General features: G+C 44.0%; 1 protein-coding gene across 1 annotated transcript; it reads left to right on the top strand.

Annotated features, from left to right (window-relative positions):
* Window positions 1-604: 604 nt before the first annotated feature.
* On the top strand, window positions 605-27,924 carry lasp1 (LIM and SH3 protein 1). Its single transcript, XM_051387898.1, has 7 exons — window positions 605-987; window positions 9,498-9,592; window positions 14,883-14,967; window positions 20,141-20,248; window positions 22,553-22,628; window positions 23,579-23,673; window positions 24,221-27,924. The coding sequence occupies exons 1-7, from the start codon at window positions 919-921 to the stop codon at window positions 24,392-24,394; spliced, it is 702 nt and encodes a 233-aa protein (XP_051243858.1). The 5' UTR covers window positions 605-918; the 3' UTR covers window positions 24,395-27,924.

The raw sequence follows: 27,924 nt of genomic DNA, 5'->3' as shown, positions 1-27,924 counted from the left end.
GAACATTTTAACACAGTTCCCCATCAGCGCTCCAGCTCGCAGGGCTTATGATTTGTGGTTTTATGCCAGTATTATTTGATGCTGTAGTGGGGGGGGGGAGACAGGCAGCCACTTTTAGGATAAAAAACCTAAAAAAGAACATATTATGTAGGAGAGGATACAGGCAGTACAACTCTTCTGTCAGCAGGTGTCACCCTAACCAAATGTATCACTACGGACACCAAGTAGGACATGCAGTGAACGTGGCAGATGTGTAAAAAATGTGATTTCAGATCACTGGATTGGTTAAACCCCCCCCCCCCCCCCCACCCCCCTACTCCAAAATGCAACAATAAAAGATGATCTTACGAGTTTGCTATGCAAGAGCACAGATGGGACGACGACAGACATGTTGCACATGCACAAACGATCGACCTGGAATTTCCTTACAAAAAGCTGCACAAAACACTTCGAGCCTCAGATCAATACGTGCATATGTATTCCCCCCCCTTTTTGAAATCACAAAAATCTGACTTTCCAAGTAATTTAAAAACTGAACCTCCCACACTGCCTCTTCCCTTTCTGCTCGGACACGCGCATTGGAAGGGGAGGGGGGGAAAGCGGGAGCGCGCTTTCCGTGTCTGGTTAGTGGACTGACAGCCAGCTGTGCGGCTACAACGACAACAACAACCTCCTGGATCTTTTTTGCTTACATACAAACAGATTAGTGTGGCGTTTTTTTTTTTTTTTTTTTCTAAAAAACCACTGATCACACATCAGTAGACTATATAGCTAGTTGTTTTCCTCTCTCTCTCTCTCTCTCTCTTCTCTCTCCCCCCTGTGAAGAGAGGAGACTCGACGGCGCGCAGCTACAACAACCAGCAAATCCATCGGCGGTTTCCGTGCTAGCTTAGCTCAGAAGAGGCATTCCTTACCAACATGAATCCGTTGTGTAGCAGATGTAATTTAGTCGTTTACCCCACGGAAAAAGTCAATTGTCTGGACAAGGTAAGAAACATGAGAGCATATTTTATTCTTGTATATATTTCAGTGCGTTATTCCTCCTCTTGTTGCGCCCTTTTAGGTGTATTTGAGCTGTTAAATACCCCCCTCCCTCCCCCAACTGCCCTCCTCCCTTTTTCACGTTATGTATTTTTTTTTTTTGAATGAATTGAAGCTGGACAGGTATTTGGCTAGCAAGGCGAAGCTAGCAGCTAGCTTATCGTCTAGGAGAGGAGGTGAGGAGGAGGAGGAGGAAGGAGGAGGAAAGGAAGGAAGGGGGAGGCTCAGCGGACCAGAAACGACGTTTTAGACACAAAAAGAAAACACGTATCATGTTCAGATAATATGTCAACTGTGAGAAGATAGTTTATTTGTGTTTTTTTTATACAGAAAATGGCTTAAGGTTGCGATATTGATTCACCCTTTTAAAAAAAAAAAAAACGTCGGTCACACACAGTTTCCGACAGCCGAGGCTGGTTTGGGCCTTTTTTTTTTTTTTTTTTTTGGTAGAAAAACTGATTTAAAACGTTTAGTTAACCCTTTTTTCCTCCAAGAAAAGCAGCCTTTGTGGTCTAAAGGGGGTTAATCTTTACGACACTAAGTTCCTTTTTGTATTATTTTAGAGATAATACAACCATAACCAGCCCTCACTGTTCAGGGCTGCAGGTCTTCAGTGCTCACTGGCTAATCCAAAGACAGGGATGATTAGTGGAGCCACCTCCATTTAGTTTTCAGTCAAAAGCAGAAGCCTAATCTCAGTCAAGGTGGTAATCTCATCAACTGCACCCACAGTGAGTCCATCCAGCTCCCCCCAAAAAAATCACATGTGAGCAACACATTCAGAGTTAGCAGAGACACCTTGTAGCTGTCACCCCTTGTAGTTTTGAGGAAGGTAAGGGTGTTGATTATTTGGGTTTATTGAATGCTGCTTGCACTCAGTTAGACTAACTTTGCATGCATGTAACACTGAACTGACCAGGTGGGTGCGGTCTGCAGTGTTTGGCGTATGAATGGCATTGTTTATATGTTGTTTTTTTTTTAACCAAAGCAGGGGCTTGGTAGATAGTAGTAGATAAGTAGATAATTTGTGTAATGGATGTCTGAATGGCTATTGAAAATCAATCCCTGTTGAGACCTGCTTATCCGTTGGGGTTGACAGACGGGGGTAAGGTAGGGAAAGAGCAACGCAAAGCACATTATCTAAAGTAACATCAGCCCTCGATTGGATGCATTACTGCTCCGCTGCGTTGGACGTGATCTTGAATGCACCTGCACCATGACTAATGTTTTCCCAAAGTGCTCCAGACTGGAATTGATTTACCTCAGATCCAGACACACACACACACACACACACACCCTCTCTCTTCGTGCATTAAAAAAAAACACGAGTCATGTTATCATGTCAAGAAAGGGGCAAACGGTATTGATGAGAAACCAAATTGCCACAAGTACAGCCTGAATGTGCTGTGGAATCTGGCCTGGAGTGCATTCCTGCAGACAGACACTCCCATAAAACGTGCTCCGTCAGAGGCCCGCTGTGCCGTCTCTCTCTCTCTCTCCCCTGCTCTGAACCGAGCACAGGAGAGTAGCCCGCCGCCTGTCTTTGCTGCCATTCCGCATCAGCGCTCACCCCTTCAGACACGCCAAAACAACCTCCCTTTTTCCTTCTCCGTGACACACACACACACACAAACACACAGCCCTTTTCTAGATTGTTTAAAGCAGCCCGAGGCCACATCGGCTGGGTGGTGGCTGGGTGGTAGGGGGATGTGCTAGGCTAGCTCAGGTAAAAGGTTCAGCCCACAGCTGCATTGGTATACTCAGCCGCCGATGAATACCTTTTATTTTACCTGACAGCCTCTTTCTATAATATCCCTCTGTGAAGAGAGAGAGAGAGAGAGGCCGGGCCACAGAGGCTCGTTTGTCTGTCAGCTGCATTCCAGTACAGCAGGGCTGGGCCCGGCAGAGAGGGAGAGCGGGCAGCCCGAGCACATGTAAAGACAGGAAGTGAATTTTTTTTGGGGTTGAGGCTTTCGGTGGTGACGGGGTTTTTTTTTGCCTCGTTTTGGCTTCTCCCTCTCAGTACTTCAAATGTTTGTTGATAGGAAGGAGTTTAAGAGCTGCACGCTTGGCCCGGCCTCGTATTTATCAAAGTAGTTATTTTTTTTTTTGTTTCGAGCTTGTTGAACTGCAGCCAGTAAAACGTGTAACAAGGAAGTAATACGGTAGTTTTTACCAGTGTCTAATCAAAAACGTCACATTTAGGTTAATATGCAGTGTCTGGAGGTGTGAAGTGATTTGTATGTGTGTCACTTGAAGATTAATAGCCGTTTTCAGCACTCAGGAAGTGTGCGTTTTTCAAGATAAATTGAGAGATCTGTGTAGAGTGGTTAAAGCTCTCCTCTCTGCTGGAGTGTCTTTGTGCTCACTATCTCTCTACGTGCCGTCTGCACACTGTATGTCTGAATTACAGAGCCTGTTCCTACCTGTGGAGGCACAGTCCTCCTACAGCTCGTCTTGAGCTTTGTTAATATTTATCTGTGACCTGGGTGTCGTTGTGTCATAGATTATGAAGTTTACCGCGGAGTAAACCGTGGGTTACTTAAGCGAATGTAGTAATTTCAGTGTCTATAAATAATGTGAGAAACTCGCTCGTGTGCTCGGACAGCTCATCATTTAATAAGTACGTATAGAGTACAAGCTCGCTACTGGCTCTCGATTATGTGTTTTTTGGCTTTCTCGAATGTGTCAGGAAAGTCAAAACATTGTAATATATGTGTTTATACACAATATTGGCAAGTTTTCTTGTGAGGCAATACCTATTTGCTTGTTTCAGACACAGCTTTTTATACAACAAATGATCTCCCACATGGCGTCACAGCCTCGCTCAAAACAAAACCCCCCCAAAAAAAGGAATATGAATGCGGGAAAAAAGCCAGCTGGGGGTTTGTTTCCTTCATATCAGCAAGTCGGTGAAGGCTTTTACACAACCGACAGACAAGAAATACCACTGGTGTTATACGTATGCTGGGAATCATCAATTACAGGAAGCAGTTTGTCAAGTTTTTACTGTTTTAGTTGAGGATGCAGCAAAACTAGTGGCTGCACTTCTTGGTTCACATGAATCGCTAATGTTCAGACAGTTGGCATTAACTAATGTGTGTGTGTGTGTGTGTGTGTGTGTAGTAATCAGATTTCATACGCCATTAGCTTCACACTCACTGATGTATCTGACACATACTGCAGTCTCTCTGTCACATTTACGACTGACTCGCATCCGTTTTTATTATTTTAGCTAACAAATTGGTTTGCTGTGTTAGTTGGCTTCGGCGTGGGGGTTTCTGGGTAAGATGTGAGCCTCGATTGTGCTGCTGCTTCTCAATCCCAGGAAATTGCTGCAACAAAAGGGGGGGTTAAAGGTTAGACGAGTACAGTATTCGAGTTGCGCAGCTCTGTACATTCTTTACTGCATAAAGGAGCTTACATCATTAACCTCATGCTTAGTCATGTAATGTCAAATCTAAAAATTGGTCTAATTAGAAATCACTAAAGCTTTTGTTAACTCATAGAACAGCACGCTACATGTAAACTTACTTGTATTTCACTATTATGCAAATGAAGTTCTCTGAAGGTCCAGTGTTAACACTCTTCCTCTAACCCCAGTTTTAGAGGAATTTGTCTACCGCCTTGTCTATAATTAGCCCGTTTATTCCGAGAGAGCTGATTCACGTTGCCCAAATGCCAAAAAAAAAAAGGGGCGAGGAATCTGTTCAGCCACAACCAGTCGCCTCCCTTTTGATGACTCACGGACAAACACACATTACAGTCAGAATCAGCTGAGGTGTTGCCTTCACGGACGGAGTGCACAGGTACTTCTGGTTGGTGCATTTTCTCAGAAAGGGGGAACTAATGCAACTAGTTGCTTTCCCAATCTTGTTTCAGCTTTATTAGTTGCACTGCCTCTAAGCAGAATTCATAGAAAAGGAAGGCGACGCTTTATCTAATATAAGCCGTACAACATGACACAGTAACACAATTGGACGTTTTTGTAAAGTGAATTTACACAGATGAGTTATGACGAGGCTGAAGTGTTTTGACATTTCACCTTTACCGTGCTCATGTCTCAGCTTTTCTGCTGGGATTGTTTTGCTGTCTCATTGCTGGGGCGGCAGTATGTTACTAAGTGCACATCACAGTCTGGAGTGGTTTGGAAAAAGTGTGTTAAGTGCATACACTCTGCTCCAGCATACTACGCCTGTTCAAGTCACTGTCTGCCTTTGCTGGCCAGCAACACAGCCCTCGGCTTGGGTTAAAAAAAAAATGGCATCAGGTAGGCTTATAATTAACCAGCGTGCTTTAATGAGTTAGACTTTCCTCTATTAGCACCAGCCAGATGTGGGCACTGTGTCTTTAGGCATTTACTCTCTTATGCCCGAATAATCTTTCACACTCACACAGACTAAGCTGCTATAATGGCCCACTATTTGTGTGTGTGTGTGTGTGTGTGTGTGTGTGTGTGTGTGTGTGTGTGTGTGTGTGTGTTTGGATTTATTTAGCCACTATTGGTTTAAAATAAATATCTGAGTCAAAGAGCCATCAGAGGATCTTTCAGTCTGTGGGTCTAATCAGCCAATGAAAGCAGAAAACAAAGGGGCTTAGATTGAAGTTAATTGCTGCTGATTTGACCAAGAGTTATGAAACATTTCATCACGGCCCCCAAGGGATGTCCTTCAGTGTTAGAAGGCGCTAAATTCCCTCTGATGCTTCATTTGGTGATTACCAGAAGACTGCACTGTGAAAATAAATCCAGTAAACGCTGTATATAGATTGAGGAGACTTTTCTAGAAATAAAATGATATTATCATTTAATCAGCGTAGAAAATAAAACCAGCCAACTTCTGGTAAATTCGTCCGCTCTGCGTCTCACTTGGCAGGTACCCAACCAATGTTTCCAATCAGTGTTTCTATTAAAATCAAATGACGAATCGATGGTAGACGCTTTGCTGTGGTAAGTGGTCAAAACAACGACAGACATCTGTCCCATTTAGATTTACACACTAATACTGACATAGAAAGTGGTTGACACAATGGGCCCACAGCATTTTAATGCCCTTTAGCCAGCGACTTAATTGTCTGTAGTTAGTATGTGAGAGCACGCTCCTGGTCAGACTCTAAATAACCCTCCCTGTGTGTGTGTAATGTGTGTGCATACATGGTGTCTGTAAGTTGTAAGTTGTGTGGGCCTCCCAGATAGCTCCAGGGTTTTTTGTCCAGGCCAACTTGTATTTGGTTCTCACCAAGAGAGAATCTGTGAGGCTGACTGAGCATTTTTTTTGCTCTTGAGTGGAGCTTTAGATCCCTGCTGACACACATGCATCATGCACTGAGACATATAACCTACATAGAGGACTACACACATGTGCACCCACACATACACACATGCCCCCGAGCTGCACTGATGCAGGGAGACAGTGGTGTTTTTTTTATTTTTTTTTTTTATGGGTGTTTTATTTCTAGGGCTCCGGCTCTGCAGTGTCCTCATTTTCCAGCTGACTGCCAGATCCTGCCTTGGCACTTGAGAGCCAGGTTTTTCCTGGAGCCGGACAAGGCTAACTGCTGCATGGCCTCTCGAACACACATTTGGGATGCTTCGTGCCCCCGCGTCTCCGTTTGTCCCTTTCCTTTCCCTTTGGCATCCATTCGCCTTAATCCTAGACATAATATATACGTCTCAGACCTAATATATTCCAACCAGATATTGTATATTGTGATTCAGATGAGATTGGTAGCGGTTCATGCCTGTCTCAAATGTGTCTCGAGTGACCACTTGTGATTATATTTCACCTCCCCTGCGCACATTTGATTTTATCTGTGGGGAAACTGCAACCACTGCTGAGCAGAACAAAATTTAAATGTGCGTTCAGCCACACAGCAGAGAAGATGTCTGCAGTGGCTTAATGCATACTGAATGAAACTTTTAAGTTCACCAGGTGGTCCTTTTTAATGTGTCAGTGATGGGTTTATCGTTTACTATGGAAATAAATGGATATGTTTTGCCCTGACCACCTCCAAGTGTGCTGTGAGTGATCATATCCCAGCTCGGTGCGTTTAGGCACCTCCAGAGAGCTGTATGCTTGTTTGGTAGTTTACTTTAAACAGTTTGAGCAGGACGTCTGTTCACCTGAAGGAGGGTGACACAGGTTGTTCTGGTGAAATGTGGGTTAGCAGGTTGGGTGAGGCTGAAGCACAGTTTGCTAAACAGAGGTCAATATTTACTCTGGGAAACAGCCGGAGTATCAAAGTCCATGCTCAGCTGACAGTGTCACCTTTCTCCCCAACAGCATTTGCAGTCCCACTTCTCTATTAGGATTACACTCTGTTAGTTTGTCCCTGGTTTACCATTATGACAGATTTGGGGAAATGAGAAGGGGATAACAGTAATCAGTGGAGAATATGGTATCATACTGGTCTGCTGGGCTCGATGAACCAGACGGTATGCATGTGAAGATGGCAGCCACCACAGCTGCGAATCAGCTGAAGCTAGAGGAAATGGAATCTGCCTGCACTGTGCTGTTGTTTGTAAAGGGATTTGCCATTGCAGTACTAGCCAGAACAATGGAGAGGGAGAGCAGTGGAAAGAGTAACACGTTGTGTCCATCTGCAGCTCCCTCAGGCTCCGTCTTGGGTTGTCGTGGGATAAGGAGTTTGCATTCGAAGGCTTGGCCCAGTGTATTTGGCTGTGGATCACAGCTCCACTGAACAGAGCCCAGGCTCGGTCTCCTCTGTGAGCCTCATCTTTTGTATGCCTTAGTGCAATATTGCTGGCCCACTGCTACAGACATCCATGTCAAACACACACACACACACACACACACACACACCACTTTCCTGTTCTGTCCTGTCATGGCGTACCACGCTGGGTGGTCCGTCACGTCCAGACAGAACGGACGAGACTGTTCTTAAATACCCGCCTGAAGCTATATTCTTGTTCAATAATGGAAGGAAGTGAAACGCCCATTGTGCTTTGTGTTCGGTTATATATGCACAGCACATGATTGTGTCTACTGTCCATCTGCAGCCGGGAACCTCAACATCCTTGTGATTTATTGCCAGCTGTTTATCAGTGCTGTAACATATGCTATATTATCAAACTGTCACTGCCACTGCACACAGGGAAATTATGGATTTTCCTGTCAGTGATGCGCGCGTCTTATCCCAAGAAGACCGAGTGGAATCAAACTTGCATTGTGCATGTGTCTGTGAGGAAAAAAGGGATGTTGTACCTTGATGTGATTCTGCAGTTTTCTCCTCTGTTTTGAATCTTTTATGCGCTGTTTGTTTGGAAGATTAGTGTTTTGTGTGTGTGGGCAATTGGTGTAGAAAGTGATAAAGAGTGGGAGAAAGAATGAGAAGGATGACAGAGCGCCCTGAGGCCATGTTAATAAGGACTCCCTCTTTCTTTCCCTCCCATTCTTTCTTGCTCTCTCTGTGTCTTTGCACTCCTCCCTCCTTTCCCTCGACGATAGCTGGAGCAGCCAGATCATTGCTTCACTTCTCTCTGCCGTTTTCTCTCTCTTGTCCACCCCACCCCTGCTCTTCCTCTTGCACTCTCCAGCTCCCTTCCTTTAATGTTTCCTCCCTCCTTGCAGTTTCCTCCAATCCTCCCTCCCTCAATCCCTCTTTGAACCCTCAGGCCCCAGATCAGCCCAGTGCCAGGAGAGAAAAGGAAAGGAGGCGAGAGGGAGGGCGTTTGGGAGGGAGGGCGGTTGGGTGGGAGGAACGGAGAAAGGGTGGTGAGGGAGATAGAGGCACGGCCTCTTATGAAGCTGGATGGAGGAGCTGCAGAAACATGCAGGCCTGCAGAGATGAGCAGACGGACAGATAAGAGTCAATAGGTGGCTTTCAGAGGAAGCACGGTCTCTGCAGCATGAACTGAAAACACCTTCTGTTGGTACATATGTAATAAATAATAAATAAAAAGTGTGAACATTGATTGCCCCAGATAATACGTTTGAAAATTCAGATACATACTTGTCAATCACAAGCTTGACAGCTCTTCCTCATCGTTCACACCAGTGCAGCCAGCCCTATCTACTTATAAATAGTAGCCATACAATTCGCTGTCAGAAAGGGGATGTTGGTTTCAGTGCCAGCATACACAAGCGACTGTGTTTCCACATTGCTTCACGTTATTTCAGTCACTATTTCTATTGTCTGTATCCAGCTCTTGTCCCTGTGAAACCTTGAGGGAACAAAAAGTAGTTCTGGCTTTACTCATTAAATTAGCTTTCTGTGCTAGTTGATGTATGGGTGTTTTTCTCTGTCTGTCTGTCTGTCTGTCTGTGTGTGTGTGTGTGTGTGTGTGTGTGTGTGTGTGTGTGTGTGTGTGTGTGTGTGTGTGTGTGTGTGTGTGTGTGTCTCTCTCCTTTTGGATCCAGAGAAAGGTAAAAAAAAAAAAAAATGTTTCTAATATCACCCTCCTTATCTTTTTGTGTCTTTTTTTTTGTTGTTGACAGTACTGGCATAAAGGATGCTTCAGCTGCGAGGTCTGCAAAATGACTCTAAACATGAAGAATTACAAAGGCTTTGAGAAGAGACCATACTGCAATGCGTAAGTTGTCCTTAAGTCATCATTTTGTGCATGTCAGTGTTATACTCAACTGGTTCCACCTGCATCTCTAAGACAGCAGTGTTTAATCTGTCCACAGACGGAAATCGGACCCTCTTAAATGCATGTGTATTCATGTTGCAACCCAACTAAGGCCCCTCTCTCTCTGTCCCTCCTCTGCTGTTTATCAGTGACTGTTTCAGCCCCCCTCCCTCCTCCTCCTCACAGAAAAGCCCTATATGTGGTGTGGGAAAGTGCCTCCCTCCTCCTCAGTGGGGAAAGTGGGGAGGGGGGCTATCAACAAAGGAAATTCCTAAAGTTCCTCTACAGTGACACAGGCGGACACTCTGAAAACTAGCATGTCCACTCACGCTTCAGCACATACTCACACACTAAAGGCTCATCAGGAATCCATGGAATCCCCCTCTGCCATTACTTATAATGATTTTCTCCTCCTTTCTCTCTCTCCCTCTCTCCCTCTCTCTCTCTCTGTGTGTGTGTGTGTGTGTGTGTGTGTGTGTGTGTGTGTGTGTGTGTGTGTGTGTGTGTGTGTGTGTGTGTGTGTGTGTGTGTGTGTGTGTGTGTGTGTGTGTGTGTGTGTGTGTGTGTGTGTGTGTGTGTGTGTGAGTTGGAGGGTAGTGAATGTAGAGAGAAAGGCGTTGCTTCATGTCCTGACAAGTTCTTTTGCATTTCTTCTGAACTGCCTTTTTTTTTTGATTGCCAGAGAAATAGAAACAGCGCCTAAAGAGGCACTCAAAACAAATTGTCTTGTTGTTGTATTCATCCAAATTATGTTGTTGTTACCTGTGTTTTATTAGCCACAAACAGCCATTAAATCACCACAAAGTACATGAGCTAGGTAAAATCAGTCACTGACAGGGTGTGACTTGATTTTGAACTTGTTTTCTCAAATCACTCCCCCTTTTTTTGGTGTCTCTATGCATTCATGAAATGGAGTCATGCCACAATTGCGCTTCTTTCTCTCGTGTTTCCAAACCTGAAAGATCAACTAGCACAGGTCACATTCTAACATGAGAAAATAAAACACATCTTGACTGGCGAGATTTGATAGGCAAAAACCCCTAAAACATACATGCAAATACTTTCTATGTAAACCAAGTGCATTGCTCTATTTATTCTTGCAGGTGAGAGTATTGGGGGGGTGGGGGGGTCATGTAATGTGCCTTTTTTATTACAGCAGACATGTTGAGTCATAGTAGGAAATGCACACGTGTTAGTAATAAGACTAACAGTTTCTGTTTTGTTCAAGTATGGAATTGAGCCATCATTATATTTTATTATTTACACCTGTGCTTTCTCTACTTTTAACATGCTTTGTTGTTGCTTTATTTTATTTTATTTTCTCTGTACAGGAATCAGATTAGCTAAGTAGGAGTATTATTGGCCCAGGACCCATAGTCTAAGGTGTTTTTTAATGGTTACTGCCTTATCCTTCTAACCCTGTGTTGACTTTTGGACCCTTGTTCAGGTCAGGACAACACCTCTATGATTCATTTGAGTGAATTGGGTTTGATGACTACAGCAAACTCCCAGCATAGCTCCACCCAGCCCGCAACCTGAGCAGAGGTCTAATTATCTATCACCTGCGTGCGGGCCTGATTATAAGCTTATATTTGATGATAAAATATAGTAATTTTAAGTATCATTGTTATTAGCATAACAAAAGTTAATAACACCCCCTAGATTTAATGTCTGGCTGTGAACCCCTGTCCCCTGCATCCAGTCTGTCACATCTACATCAAGGCGTTAACCACCTACAGCAGGTGTCGTCCTGCTATCAGCCGCTCCTTCGTTTCCCTTCCCTGCTTCCGATGTTCCCTCCGCTCCCCGCGCCAGCAGGAGCGAGGCCCTTCAGAGCCTGTTTATTATGCCTCTTTCCGTTTGTTTAAAACAAGCCTTGTTCGGGTAAACATCATCAGTGGAAGAGCCTCCTGCTTCAAGAGAGGAATGCAAGCTACGTTCTCTGTTATTATTCTGTGGGATAACTACTTTATCATTACTCCTCTATATTTGTCCTTCGTAATTGATATAGGCGTTGTTTGTTTTCCCTTTATTCCCACCCACCTCTTCTCTGAGAATCCCATATTAGATACTAGAATCACAGATGGGGGGGTTGTGGGAGATTTAGGAGGGCAGATAAAGTGGACAGGAAAATTCTTCATTTCCCCTGGAGACCGCTGGAGCCATTGGTGGCTTCACAGCCTTCATGGCTGATAGTCCGAAATGTATTTGAACATCAATGCGGTGTTATTAAAGCCCTTCTCGAATGTGTTGATTTAGTGTTATCATTTACAGCGGCTGCCAGTTTTCTCCCATTTAACACAATCTTGAATCTTGATTTGCGGCCATTTGTTAATATGTTGTTAATAAATATGTCAAGATTAAAACCACTTTCACAATGTGGCACTGCGCTGCTGGTTCGGGTCCTGGTTTGTGGCGTGTGCTGCCCTCTGTATCAGCTTGGGAAAGGGCTTATTGGAAGCTGACCAGCAGGAAGGCCTAGTCAGTAAAATATCAAATGAACTCTGATACATGAGCATCGCTGTATAATGGATTCTGCCAGTCATTGTGCAGCAGACCTCTCTGCCTGTTATTCCCTTGCTCTCTTTCATCAATTCTGCCTCTACAAACTACTCTACTGGTGTGTGTGTGTGTGTGTGTGTGTGTGTGTGTGTTTACAGATTCGAAATGTGCCTTCTCCTGAGTCAGTCATTGAACCTGTTGAGTTGGATGTACTGTACATGCAGATGAAATGTTCCTGCTGAATGATGCATTACAACCTTTCCTAGGTCTCACAGGGTCAAGCCGGGCCACAGCATCTCCTGGTTCCACAATGCAAGCAGGCCTCTCCTCCTGCACAGTAGGCAGTGTTTGTGTGTGTGTGTGATTGCACATGCGTGGCCCCCTTCACTCCTCTACCCCAGCAGTACCTCCCCTCCATTTTGATCACTCCCTTTTTAGCGTTCACAGGGCTAACTGAGTTTGTGCATGTGTCACCCACTCCCGTCTGCGACTTATTACCTTGTTATACAACCTGACAGATAGATGAGTGTTCTTGTGACTCATTCATAGCCTCAAACAGGCACGAAGACTCAAGCATGGTTGCACACAAACACACACACACAGACAGACACACATTTCAAGATCCCACTGAGTCACTAAGCTTATATCTGCAACTCTGTTGTGTGTTTGTACAGCAATTTACTGACCCTTAAGTGTAAGGACGGTTTTCTAAAGCCACATAGAAGATGACAGGAACACTGTTAACGCAGACGTTGGTCGAGAGGATGTGTGGCTCGAGCACACACGGGTTTTCAGGCACAGTGATGCTCTTGTAAAGGAAGTGTGTCTTACCACAAACTAAACACACCCATTTCCAGAGAAAAATGAACATATATGGTGAAAGGACATTCCCCAAGAATAGACAAAGCGATACACGGCTGGTAAAACGGCCTTACAGGGGTTAATGTTTGTTGTGTTTGGATTGTTTCCATACAAATACGGATTTGTCAGATGCAACTATATTCTAGAAATTACATTACTAATGATGAATGGAAACTGAGAGCATGAAGTCATAGCCCTGCGCAAACCTGGAAAAAAAAAACATTTGATTTTTAGCCATGTAGCCTTGTTTCAGCCATATTTTACCTATTAATTTAAGCTGTAGCAGATAGTTCTGGCGGTGTGCACTCAGGAGTGGCTCGTATATGACGAACGTGGTGTGTATGCATAGGAAAACATATTTTTTGCCTCTGTGATTAGATATCTCCTAACAATAAAACATGAGCTTCATTTGCCTTGTTGGATTAACTTGCCCGGCCTCAGCTGCCAACGTAGCAAACCACTACATCTGAATGTCGCCGATTACCCTCCATTTTAGTAAAAGGAGCAGTTGTAAAGGCTCAGGTGTGTATCGATGCAAACGGGGATAAAGTTGCTCATTGTGTGTCGCACATCTTTTAAAAATGCCAACTTGTTGTTCAGATCCGTTCATGTTCCGCTTCCTACACCTCGAAATTATCCTTGGGTTTTTCTTTGAAGTGGCTCGTGTATCCTTTTTTTTTAAAACAGTATTTTGATGTAAAATACACCAACCACAATCCTTTTGTCGAAGTCTTTTACATCCTATAATAACATCAGGACGAATGCTAATTCAGTTTGTTTACCATGTTGTCAAGGAAACGGTAAACATATCGCCTAAATGGGTTACCCAGAGGCACGGATAGCGGTTGAAGATTTTTGAGGTCACCCAGCACCCTGAGGCAGGCTGGGAACTGCAGTCCATATGAGCAGTTATATAAGCTGTGAGGGCTCTTCCTCTGGATTCAAGCCATGTGTTTTCTGCTGCCTTGAGGACCACACTGAACTGGCAGGCACCATTAATTGTCGACCTGAAGGCTACTCGTGCACAGAAAGCCTCCAGTGTATATAATTTTTTTTCAAAAAGACCTATTCGTTGCACACAAACAAAAACCATTGACAGCAGTTTAGGCAATCAATAAGTAGGTGTGTGAGGAATGGCTTTTGGAATGATGCTCGGTGTGTGCTGCATGCGTGCACGTCGGCGTGGAAGCTGCGTGTTTATGCTTACGTGTGTATATTTATGTTTGTTGTATTTGTTTCAGGCAGAGGATTTTTCTCTCCCCGAGCAGTAGGCGGTCGGGGTGGTTATGGGTCTGCGGCTGTCAAGAATATTCCCAGAATCCATTCGGAAAAGAGACTCGCCTTCATGCTCTGCTGAGAGGGGGCTACCCATGACATCATTCACTCTCACCCACTGTCTCTTTGACCCTGTTGCTGTGTCTGTTGTGTGCTGTTCCTCTTCCTGTTATGCCCCATAGGGCCATGCTTGTGTGTTGTGTGTGTGTGTGTGTGTGTGTATGACTGTTTTGTAAGCTTAGAAAGCTTTTTCCACACCTGCTATGGCTCGCCTCCAGAACTCTGCAACCTTGAGGCTCTCATCCCCCCCCCCCACCCCACACAGCCCCTGCCTGCACTTCCTCTTTTTCAGACTACCTCGGCTCCCACTGACAGAGCATTGTGTGTTACACTGACATGCTTTTTGTCTACAGGGGCTCCTAACTCAACCTCAGGACCACCTTGAATAACAAATGTCCCCACTGTGGGGCCACAGACTGCACACTGCTTGAGTTATGCTGTTTTTTTCTCTTAGCGTCTGGGCTTGAACGTTACAGTGGGAGTCTGAGTAAAAGCTGGCATCTGCCTGGGTGTGTTTACTGTGTACTGACTGTTTTGTGTGTTTATTTTACAGACACTACCCCAAGACAAACTTCACCTGTGTGGCTGACACTCCAGAGAACCTCCGCCTCAAACAGCAGAGCCAGATGCAGAGCCAGGTAACTCTTTGTGCTTGCAGCTACTCATGGCTAAACCAAACTCCAGCTATGAAACACTTTGGCATTGTTCCACAAAGGAGGCAAAAGAAAGACATGTTTAATTTGTAAAGCTTGACTTGAGTTAACCCTGAAAATCTTTCATAAAGCCAACTTTCAGATAACATAATCAGTCTAATTCAGAGCTAGTTTGAACAGTCAAGATAACTTGAATGCCTTTAAGACTTACCTGAGAAGTCAAGCATGAAATTAGAGACGTTAAGAGAGGGCTGGGAGGCCCAAGGTCATTTATTGGAATGATAAATAGAATAAGTTACTGTGAATAAAAAAACCCAAGCCTTGCTGGCCAAGTAGAGGTTAGAGTGCACAGCCAAAGTCTAACACAAGAATGTTGGTTCAGTTATTGAGAGTTTGGGTCCCAATCCCCCTTATATCAGTTCCGCCTTTTCAATGATGAATCCACCAGAAGTACACTAGAATACTAGCACCCCTTAAATTACATTATAGGGTAATGTAGTTTAGAACTATGAAGTAGAAACTTGCTTAAATCTGTTTTGCAACACTTTCCATTTCCTTTTATTGTCAGTTTAAAAAAAAAAAAAAGAAGCTTGTTACGTAAGAAACCATTGCAGCTTAGATGCCCCTTAACACTGGTCACATTTGCCTGTTTAGTTTAAATAAACTGGCAGAAGTCTGGAGAAAGCACTGCCTTTCTGTTGAGTATGGTAATTTTGTCTAAGCTTGAGCTAAGCCTGAAAATGATCCTAATAGGAATAAGTCTGGAAAAATGTTTCTATGATAACTAAGCTTGACCACATTTGTGGAAGGTCACATCTGTAGGTCCTCAACCTGCTGGAATCTGTGTAGATGAAGGTGTTTTCATCAGAAGTAGGTAGATTTTGGCGTCCTCTATCGGACCGTCTGTGAGTGGTGGAGTTTGTTTTTTGACGTGTTCACACATTCATTGTACGACTCGCCCCAAAATAACCCAAATATTCTGTAACGCTCTTCCTGCTGAGGAACAGTCTGGTTTGTTGTTTCACACCGCTGCTCTCACTGGTGTTAATGTGTCTGGCTGTCACTTGTATGCTTTTTTTTGTTATCATGGTTGCAAACTGGATTATAGCCTAATAAATTTTGTGCCACTTATACCATGTTTGATGTGGCCCAGTACTAATGCACTGTTCTTTTCTCTGCATCTTTTGTTGCTGTATGTTATTTGCAAGGCCACCCAAAGTGTACTGGCCATTTGACCTTTTTTCGTCAAAAAGTCCCCAGTCTAATTTGTATCCACAGAAAAACACACTACTATGTCTGTTCCTGCCGAAGCTAAAATAACAAAGACCCAAATATATTCTAGGATTTAAAAAAAACCCTCATCAGACCAAAATATCCATCTGAACTGGGTCATGTGTTATTGCCTTAATAAAGCTGGCTCTGATACTGACACTCTGAGTGTCAGAGATTGTACTTGCCAGCACACTTTTAATGTTTTCCCACAGTGGCTGCATGTAGTTAAAGAAAGCATAACAAATCACAGAGAAAGTGGCTATAAAATGTTTTTATTTATGGTGGCAGACATTGTTGACCTTGAAGGCTGTCATGCGAGGTTTCACTTCTCTTATTCATGCCTGATGTCTAGGGAGTGTTTCTTAGTATTCTAGGAAGTTGTGATCACTAAAGTAACCACACAGAAATTAGAAGCTGCATGATGCATTTTAATGCAAAATGTACACATTAAATGGAAGTTTAAGCACAATTAAGTAGAAAAGCCCCTTCAAATTCAGTCATGTCGAGCCTCCTTAATCACAAAAAACATCTGCAAGATCCTGGAGGGACTTAATGTGGACAGTGGTCAGTGAAAGGGAATAGGGAAGGTTCGTTAGGGGAAAGGCTGAATGAGAGGCTTGTTTTCTCAGCATGTAGTAGAGGAGAACGCCTGGAGCTGAGGCAGGGCTTATCAAAGACGGTCAAGTCTTAACTGAGTGTCCATGTCAAACACTACAGATGAGCCCGGGGTGTATGCATGTGAGAAGGGGTTTTGTGGGGTATTTTGGGGGGGGGGGGTGGTAGCGGTCATATGGGGAGAGGGATAACCGAGGGATCGAGGGACAAATGGTGTTTTTCTACATGGATTGTACATCCTAACAGCCCCCCACAAACAACCAACCAGCATACACCAAGAGACGGTCATTGTACCGAAGGTTTATCATCGACACAAGCCTAAGAATGAGATTATTACACTAAAGGTGTGTGTGTGTGTGTGTTTGTGTGTGTGTGTGTGTGTGTGTGTGTGTGTGTGTGTGTGTGTGTGTGTGTGTGTGTGTGTGTGTGTGTGTGTGTGTGTGTGTGTTGTGTAATCATGAATAAAGATTAGCGTCACTCTTTGTGACATTTTCTTTCTCTTCTCTACAGCAGGTTGTGTGAGTGGTCAGTGGACAGGAAACTATGATTTCATTAAAAAAAAACAAAAATAGGGCTTTTAACGGAAGTAGACTGGTCTCAAATATATTATGATGTGAAAGTTCCCGTCAGAAAAAGGACACAGCTTGAAGTTAAGTCCTCTCTTGGCAAAAAACGGCTCAAAATATGCTTTTGGTTACAGAAAGTCGGGGGAAAAAAGTGGTGTCAAACAAAAAAAATGCTGATTATGCTGCACCAGACTCCATTAAAAAAAAAAGGTTGTTTTTAAAGAACTTCCTGTTAAAAACTACAGTACATTTGAACTTCAAGTGGTATTTTAAAATGTAATCCTATTTCATACCCATTCATGCATCAAATAAATTCAAATAAATGAAAAATTCAATATATATTCCTATAAAATGCACACACGTGTATTTGTAGTTAATTTAGATATGTTAGATGACCTGAGCCTCTTGCACTGTGATGCTTGTGTGCTACAGTGAAATTCTCCTGCACTCTTTGTATCTTTTTAAGTCCGTTTGTGTCAGCGAAAGGAAGTTGAAGGTGTTTGTGGCCATCTAACCCCCTCACCACCACCACTGCCGCCGCCGCAGCCGCGTTGCTACAGGAACCTTATTGCTATGGTAGCAGGGTAGAGGTTTGTCACACCTCATTACAAGACTTTGCGGGGGGAAACAGAAAGAAGCAAGTCTGAGAGAGTGAGAGAGAAATAAAGAAACTGGAGAGAGCGAATTGGGGAGGAGGGGAGGGAGAGCAATGAGGCGCACATGAGTGAGGGAGGAAAAAAAAGGAAGAGACAGGAAGGCACCAACAGACAGAGGGAGGGAGGAGTGCAGGGTGAAAGAGGAAGAGATAAAAGTAAAATCCCCAGAGGAAGGAAAAGCTAGAGGAATGCAAATAGAAGCAGAGAGAGAGAGAGAGATTATAATGAGGTGGAGCTCCAGCTCTATGGGACGACTCTGTTGCTGTTGAGGCAGTAAAATATGAATGAATGAAAAAAGGAGCACAGAGAGACGGAAGTGTGGGTGGGGAAAGGAAGCAGAGGCGTGATTGGAGGAGAAGAAGCTGTTGCATAGACCCCAAAAAAGACAAAGGAGATGGACTGGGAAATGAAAACAGGGGGAGGATCATTCATAGAGAGCGATGGGAGCGGAGAGCGAGAATGAATGACAAAGATGGGTCCGAGGCCACGTTAATCTTCCTCACGACTTATCTGAGCGCGCGAGGCTCGAGAGCCATGTATAATTTCCCGTGGAATGAGGATCAGCCGTAGCTTCCACCCAATTTCTCAGTGGACGTCACGCCAAGGGGCTGACGGCAGAGACGGACACATCACACACTGCATCACACACACACACACACACACACACACACACACACGTTATCTGTGAATCATAACCACGCCGTGTCATCACGAGGTGTCGGGAGATGAGAGGAGGATTGGTCAGCAGTCTGTTGAGTGGTGTCAAACGTTTGTGTGGATGTCAGGGGGGGGGAGCTTTGTTTCGTGGTATGGCAGGAAATTGGTGCAGTCACCATGGAGGCAAGAGTAGGGGTGGGGGGGCGGGGGTTGTCGGTTGGTGCTGGGGAGGTGGAATAAAGTGATTTGTCATTGTTGAAATGTCCCAGCACGTGTCGAGGAGATCAGATGGAGAAGAGCCCGAATGTGTGAGCTGTTCTTTCTTTTAGTTTTAAAAAAAAATAAAACCTGTACCTAACTTCCTGTTTCAGGTTTGTTAAGTGGTGTAAGTGGTTGTGGCTTTTTGAAATGCTTCGAGATCAGCCACAGGGCAGCTGTGAGGGGGGGGGGCACCGTGCATTGTAATTTCTGATACACATCTGACGGCGCATGGGTTGGACGTTTCCTCCGCGGCCCTCGGGGTCAGGATAGGGTGGGAAGGCTAGAAAAACACACACACACACACACACACACACACACACACACACACACTCTCTCTCTTGTTTGTCTCACACTACCTCTCATTATGACCATGTATGGTTGCTACCACGTCCTGTATGTAAGGCCTTCCCTCCCCAGCAAACAGGAAGTGAACGTCACCACAAAAGACTAAGCAATATATGTGGTGCCAGCCTTCTTTTTGCTAATGCTTCCTTCAGTCACAGTTTTAAACAATCATTGTTAACAATGAACTCAACACTTTAGGTTATGTGATCGGTAGGTTGGTAATTTGACTCAATGCAATGAAAAGGTGATAAAATGTTTATAGTAGCACATGTGTAATTTAAACTTTTATGGCCTCAACCAAGAAAATACTTTAAAAATGAGAAAAATGTTCCTTTTCACTAGAGGTGACATTTCAGGATTTTCCTCTTCGTTAATATAAACGGTGTCGAGCTGTAATAAAGTCAACAGTAAAACCATTTTCCCCCCTGTTGTAAAGATATTTTATTAAGCCACATTAAAGCTCAGGAGTGATCCATTTGCAAAGCCAAGTACAAGTACAAGTACTTATAAGGTGGAAATGATGTTAATTAATTTCAAACATGCAGACAAATATCAAAACACCCCCCCCCCCTCCTTTAATTTGTATATGTTGAAAGAATCTAGGTCAGAGCATCTATAAATAATCATTTGTGCTGCGTTTGTTGGACTTTGCTCACACAAACACATTGAAACTGTTTTATCTGCCTGCGTAATTAATCTCAGATAAAAATGTGGCACTTATTAAATTGCCTTGCGTGTTCATACATTGTTTTCTTGCTTCTAACCGTGATCTTGTCTGTTCTGCAGGTTCGCTACAGGGAGGATTTTGAGAAGAATAAAGGGAAAGGTTTCAGCGTGGTCGCAGACACGCCGGAGTTGCAGAGAATTAAGAAAACGCAGGAAAATATCAGCAATGTAAGTGTCACCCTCCGCTCCACCTGTTTGTTTCTTTCAAATCTTAAAGGAAGAGGTCTAAATGTATGTCTACTGCTCCCGATATGGCCATAATCTCTTTGCCAATATTGAACTGAGGATTTGCGCTCAGGAGGGTAATTGGTCTATATGAAGTGCACTGGGAAGGGTCCTTTCCCTGCTTGAGAATTCCTGATATCACAGCTTCGGGCTAGCTTTTTTAATGCAGGTCATGCTTATCTGGTGCAGTTAAAAACTTTGCATAATAACTACGTTAGCTCTCTTAGGAGACTTAATAAAGTTCACCAGTGGAAAACGCAAGATCCTTTTTCCTTTATTTCACCTCCTGAGATTTCCCTCTTCATCTCGGAGAGAGCGTCACCAGCTTAAGATCTCAAGCTTTATATTATTTCGCGTGTTGTTGCTTTTTAAGTATGTTTTATCCTCCCACTTAGGCACCGACATCAGTTAATGTCAGGCTTCCTCGGCTCACACCGCTCCTCGCTTATAGTAATGGAATTCTCCTCAAATCGCTTCCCACATAAACCATTCTCCTCCACTCTGCCCTCCTCTCTCCCTCAGCTCCCGTCATTGATTTGCCATTTCTGTGTAAATACAGAGCAGCGATGTAAAAATGCATGCAGTGTTTACCTTGTGTCCTGAGACTGCTTAAGTCAGCTGTAAAGGCCTTTATTTCCATGTGACGCGCACACACACACACACACATGCGTAACTAGCTCTGCACTGGCCTTGTTAATGGCATAATTAGTGTGGAGGGTGATGGGTAATTACCACTTTCATGTGGTGAAAGATCCTGCGTGTCTGAGATCAAGGAAATTCGGAAGATAACACATATGTTAAATGTATTTATGGGCGCGCACACACACACGCAGACCACATCAAAACAACAAGCGCGTTATGGCGGGATGGATTTGGGCGCATCGTGAAGTGATAAACAACACATCTGCTCGCAATCAGCGTGTCATTCACAGCCCATCATAAGGGAATCAGATGAATGCTACATCTTTCCCTCTTTTTGTTCTCTTTCTCCCGGACACAGAAACAAACCAGTTTACTCGGCGCCCTCTCCAGAATCTCAGCAATGTGAAGCCTTTCATTCACTTCTACTCGTCTAAGACTCGTCTGTCATTCTTGTTTTGTTAAGTTTTGTTTTTGCTTTGTCATGACTTTTCATTGGTCGACTGACTCTCTTCCATTTCCCGTCACCTTCCTCTTGTCAAGCAGCAAAGATTGAGAAGCAGTGAGGAGGGTTCAGTTCAGCAGCAGCAGCAGCAGCAGCCTGGGCCACTTCCTGTAAATTCACACACACCATCTGTTAGACCTGCTCCATCGCAACAAACAAAATAATCTCCTTTACACACTCTCACTTAGCATATTGCACTTGAGAACAGTCGCTGTGTTCTCTCAGTCACTCGCCTCACTGTCTTTGCACAAACACTCAGTCATCCCATCCAGTCTGCGAACGCACTCCCCTGCTAACGCTGCCGGGCACAGTGGGCTCATTGAGCGCGAGTGTGAGCGGGGGACAGAATCGGGGGTTGTAAATCTTGACCGAGGCACTGTGAGTCAGTCTGTTATCAGCCTGGTTAATAAGGGAGGGGGCCGGGTTATTTAGTGCAGTCATAGAGCAGTCACTCAGTTTCAGTTTCATCAGTGTGGCCCTGTTTCATGTTGGAACGCTGAATGTGGCCTTTGTCATGCTGGCGGGAGAGGTTATAGGTTGCTTTGTACCTGAAATTGTAGCGCAGGTGCTTCCTCTTTGCGGTCCTGCCTCAATGACCTTCTTTAGGATTTAAAAACAAAGTTCTGAGGAAAAGGTTCAGTCACACATGAGGGGGTAGTAGATGAATGATTTAAGTTGCATTCTGCTGTGCTTAGTCATAAGATCCTCCTTCTTCCTCCTCTCAATGTTTCCTCTTGAATCGCCCCAAAGCTTCTAGTTAGTTCCCCTTCTTCACTTCACCTGTTCTTCCTGATGTGTCAGCGACGGTTGCTATGCAACTCTGAGCTCACTCTACTTCCGGCCACCGAGATGTCATTTCCTCTCAGCGTCAAGCCGCTTCCTGAGGCTTTGCTGCACGTAGCGCGCCCCACCTATCGCCTCAGACACGGAGGGTGCTGGAGAGCGTGCGGGAGACCTCTGGTGGATAGAAAATGAACTACACGCTTTGGCAGCTTCCTGGAAACGAAGACTGCACCTGTAGATTTGAAGCTCTTACGTGTAGGTGCATGCTTTTTCTCCATCTTTGTCTATGACCTTACGCTGTTTGTGTTTGCCTCTTGCAGATTAGGTACCATGAGGAGTTTGAGAAGAGGAAGGGAGGAGAAGCCCCACATCATCCGCCGAACAATCCCAGCCCAGGTATTCATTCTAACTTTTCTAAGTAGATACAATTTTTCTGATCACTCAGTCTACAGTTATCCTGATTAGATAGAAGCAGCAGTACTGGATGTAGTAGTAGAAGTACAACAGTAGGTAAAAGAAGAGCCATATTATTCGTATGGCTGGATACAACAAAGGGAATTGGGAAATTGAGCCTTTAAACTCTTCAGCGCCTGATAATTAGGCCTTTTTGGTTCTCTGGTAGAAGCAAACCAAGTATGTACATTTTTCTTTAAGCTTCTTGCCTTGTCTGTGCTCGGCTCCATCGCTGCCACAGGCTGTATGAGCTCAGCATGCTGGGTGTTGTCTCGTCACACCACTTGGGGATCTTGGTTGTGACTTGTTCGCTCCTCTATTAAGCTGCATCGCTGCAGGTATTGTTGTTATTCTAACAATGCATAATTTGACAATAAATGTTCAAATACATTGACAGACAGTTTTATTAATTATTCATTAGCCAAAGGATTGTTTGCTGAACCTCAGAATGAGCAACTTTTAAGTCATAAGTATGAGCAAGATTATGGGCGTTATGTATGAAAATGGCAGCATCAGGAGGTCCGAGGAAAAGTAACGGCTGAGTATTTGAATGACCAGTTCACCTGTTTGTATTTTACATGCATGATTTACACTCTTACAGAGAAAGGCAGTAGGTTGTGTAACAGGGAAATCAGGAGACATCGGATGCACGTCTTGGCTTGCCATGTTTCTGAATTCCTCACGCTCAATGCAGACATCCAGGCTGGAGTAAATACACCAAGCCTTAACATGTATTTGCTTTATGTGTTGAATTCTTCCCAAAACATTTTAATCCAGACTTATGGAATCTGAATCCCAGTATGAATACCAGTGGGTCTGGTATCTGAGGCAGAGTTACAAAAGGAAATGTGTTTCCAGCTCATTCATTTGCCCTCCACTGTTTTAACCTGCAGGTTTCCAGCCGCCTGCAGCCTCTCAGAACTTCCACTATGAGCCCACTCCTGAACCAGTGCGCCCGGCGGCGGCCGCCCCCCCACCAAGTGCTGGGGTAGGTCCAGAATAGACTTTGATTCATACAAAACATGTTTTAAATTGTGCAAATATATCATAATTTGGATTTATAAGTAGAGCTGAAAGGTCAATCGGCAACTATTTTGATAATCAATGACTCGTTCACTGACTTCAGATTGTCAAATGTGAATATTTGCTTGTTTTCTTATAAACTTCTATGGTAGTAAAATGAATAATTCTGTGTTAATGTGCTATTGCTCGCACACAACAAGACATTTGAAGACTAATAGATTAACTGCAAAACTAACCTGTTGTTTAATTAAAAATGAAAATAATAAATAGCCGCAAGATGTTATTTGATTTGTTTACTTGGCAGGTATCTTGTATAGTTAACAACTGCACACACAGTAACACCGACATTAAGATACAAGTGAGCCATTCAGACACATTTCAGCAGCTTTTTGCTTTAGTTTTCAAAAATCACATTCTCACAGAGATGATTTCTGCTGTTGCTCCTTTCTCAAACACCACACCTGTGCTGGCTGTTGTCAGGAACTCACTGAAGTACCTGTTGTTGTCCACAGAAGCGGTACAGGGCAGTGTATGACTACGCTGCCGCCGATGAGGACGAGGTGTCCTTCATGGATGGGGATGTGATCGTAGACGTGCAGCAGATCGACGAGGGCTGGATGTACGGCCGCGTGGAGCGCACCGGCCAGCAGGGCATGCTGCCCGCCAACTATGTGGAGGCCATCTGAGTGAGAGGGAAAGAAAAAGAGGGAGAGAGAAAGGAGGAGGAGGTAGAGAAAGGGAGGGGAAGAAGGAAAGGAAAAGCCCAGTGCCATCTCATCTTAACGCCGCTTTCTCTTGATTTTACTCTTGTTCCCTAACCTGTCCTGTGAGACTCTGAACCCCCCAAATCCCCAACCCCCCACCCCCCTTCTGCATCCCTGCTCTGCTCTCATTTTTCAGCTCCACCACAGACACCCTCTGCCTATCTGTCCGTCTGTCTGTCTGTCTGCCTGCCTCTCTTGTCAGTCTGTCCGTGTCGGTGTCTCTCTGTCTCTGGATGTTCGTCATCCCCTTTACCTGCCCCCAAATCCTGGCTCCACTCTCGTGCCATCACAAGTCTTAAAAGATGAAAACTCACAGTTCGTCGCAGTATGTCAGGGGTCACATCACACAGCTCCATCCTAGCTATAGCACTTACCAAACCTGACACAACATCGTGCAAAAAACAAAGAAGATAAAAAAAACGTGGAGAAAAAATAGAGTTCCCTTGTCCCCCCCCCCCCGCACGCCCCACGAGTCAGTCGACACAGCTGCAGATGTTATTCTGTGGATAAAATAAGTTTGAAGTGTTGGTGGGTGTGTGGCATTTTCATAACCCTGCTTCTCCTTTTTTTTTTTTTTCCTCTTCTCCTTTCTTTTAATTTTTGCCGTGTGATCTTTTCAGACTGGAAACACAGTGTAGAATCTCAGTCTATCAGAACTAAGCTTGAATATTTTTGACTTGTGTACATTCCTTTAACCTCTAAACCCTGTTGCTGTTGCACCAATTAGCCAGTCATCAGTCTCAACGGAGAGGTTTTTAAATTGCATTTACAGATCGACACACGATCTCGCCGCTGTCCGCTCGTGAAGGCAACCCCTCGCGCTCAGCACTGCATTGTGGGTTATGCGTTGTGAAACTGGAATCGTAGCCTAACTGAAGAGCACCTCCTGTCGTTGCCTTTGTCGGGCGTGTCGGATACAGGAGGGATCAGGGACAAGTTAGGGGACATTATCAGTCCATCTCTTGCAGCCGCACTGAATACATCACCTCAGTTGGTGTGGATGCGCAGTCTATACACTCTTATTCCTGTGTTCTTTGCAGCCTGAATGCCTTCAGTCCTGAGAGAATCACAAAAAAGTCATGGTGATCAACTGTTTGGAGAATGGAGATGGGAATAGGTCAAGTCCTTTCCCCCCAGATAAAAAAGAGGGCCAAGCACAACTCTACATTGTGAATCATCTCTTTTATTTTAAATTTATTCCACTGTTTTTGTGAACATTCCAGTCTTTTCTTTTCTTTTTCTTTTTATTTTTTCCATTTAATGTGAGAGAAGTATCCTTGGCTGTGGTAAATGTTGTGGTCGTTTTTTTTCTCATGCTGTTCTTCTTTTGCCTTTCTTGTTATTGTAAGATGCTTGTTTTCAACAAAAAAAAAAAGACAAAAGTAAAGTGTATTAAATCAATAAACCAGCAACTCAATTTATGAACCAAGGCAGAGGAGTTTATGTGGAACTTGTGCAGTCGCAGTATTAGATCAGCTGTGGGATTAATCTGAAAAAACCTGCAGTTTCAGGTCAGAACAGTGCTGGCCTGTTTCTGATCTCTGGGTCTCTGTTGTGTTGTTTAATATTCTGGAGCTTCTGATAAAAGTAATGTGACAGAATGGCAAAATTAAAATACACATGAAATAAAAAGAAGGTTAATGCTCTGGTCGTTCATAAAGGCTGCTCTGTCCACCTCTATGTCACGACCGAGCACTGATGCTGAGGCAGGTCGTTGGTGGGTCACTAAGATGTAAAGAAAAGGTTGGTTCATAAACAGGAAATAAAAAATGAAGCATTTAAGTTGCTGGCTATTACACAGAAACGCTGTATCATTCCTTCACTCAAGATACTGTATTTCTGTGAGGCCTTTTTATTACGTTTGATATTCGACCATTTCTCAGTGGTGTAAATAATCTCATTGGCCCCTGACCGTGCACCCCACCCCCCTTTTTTTCTTGCTGTTTCATTCTCCTGTGATGCACTGTGACTGTCACAGACATGAGCGATCAGGGCGGTGTGTGTTTTTAGCTCGGGTGGGATGGTGGGGCGGAAAATGTTCAGCTTTATTAAAAAGAAACAAGGCTCTCACTATGTAGCTAGATGACATTGTACAATTGTATATGTATCATAAAAGGTAAGTTAGGGAAAATGTTTTTACAGGTCATGGTGCTCTGGGAAGTGGCTTGCCTGCAGATTTAAAAAGTGGTTCATATTTTTGTGGCTGAGGGGAAGTTAGTGGGGGATTTTAAAAAGTTGACTCGTGGAAGAAAATCCAGTTTGGTGCAAGTCGGTGAACATTCGTAACATTTCGCAAACTCTAATGTGAGCAATGAGAGTGGTCACTGAATCCGAATTATAAAGATAAAACCACCTCGAACCGGTTTATAGGTTGCCAAACAAAATGAATGAACATGTGTATGCCTGTATTTTGCATTAACCTTCTACCTGACAACAGGACAAGTTTATTTGCAGAACAGATGCTGGATCGGAAAAAGCTGTTTTAGAGCTCACGGTTGCGTTTCTCTCGGGCAAACTGAAGAGTTGATGGGGTTTTTTTTTTTTTGGGTTGAAGTGATTGTTGTTCCTGGCGTGCTGATGATGTTAGCTCAGATTTAATTTAATAACAAAAAGCTACTCGCTCTGGTAGCCTCAGTTACTCTGCAGATTACACCCAATCCGAACTTTCTTCATCTTAAAGGGTTTTTTTGGGGGGTGGAAAAAGTGGCCAAAAGTGTTGTGTAAGTGTGGCTCGGGATGGATTTGTTAAGGGCAAAGTCAAATTTGAGCGTGTGATGATGTAAGTGTGCGAGGCCGGGGGGTTGGGGGTGTTGGGGGGTTGTAGGCGTGGGGTAGGAGGGCAACAGAGGGCAGTGATCTGATGCTCTCTATCTCCCAGACTGTGAGGCAGGGCAAGTTGTTTGTCTGACCTGGATATTTGTCAGGAGTTAACCTCTTTTGCGCCAAATGCCCGCTCTTCTGCTCTTCTGGCATCACTCATCTACTGAACCGTAACCTCATATCATAACCCCCCCCCCCTCGTTTCCATTCAGTTTCTGTCTCGTATCCTGTCCGCCAGTCTGCTGAGATCCCCTCTTTTCCTTCAGCCTTCATCATCATCGTTAGGCTCCTGCGCTTCTGATGAATCATTCCCTGCTTCTATGATACTGGTTATATACTGTAGACTTTGCAGAGTGAAATCATGTAATCCACAATCGGGTTTAGCATTCAGACCGGTTTTGTGCATTCCATCTTTAAAAAATTTGTTTTTGTTTTTGATATAATTTTGTTATTTTTTAAATAAAAAAATAATAAAGATACCATATGCATATTGACATACACGTGTATTCAAAGCTCATTCTGAATACATACTCAGAATTAAGGACCTGATATCATCTCCTGTTGCCCTGTTACAGCACTTCAAATTGTACTTATGATTCTGCAGATTCAATAAAATGTCATTTTTTCTCAGA

Source organism: Dicentrarchus labrax, unplaced genomic scaffold (assembly GCF_905237075.1).
Source record: "Dicentrarchus labrax unplaced genomic scaffold, dlabrax2021, whole genome shotgun sequence".
Classification (NCBI taxonomy): Eukaryota; Metazoa; Chordata; class Actinopteri; family Moronidae; genus Dicentrarchus; species Dicentrarchus labrax.
This window is presented reverse-complemented; position numbering and strand designations above follow the sequence as displayed.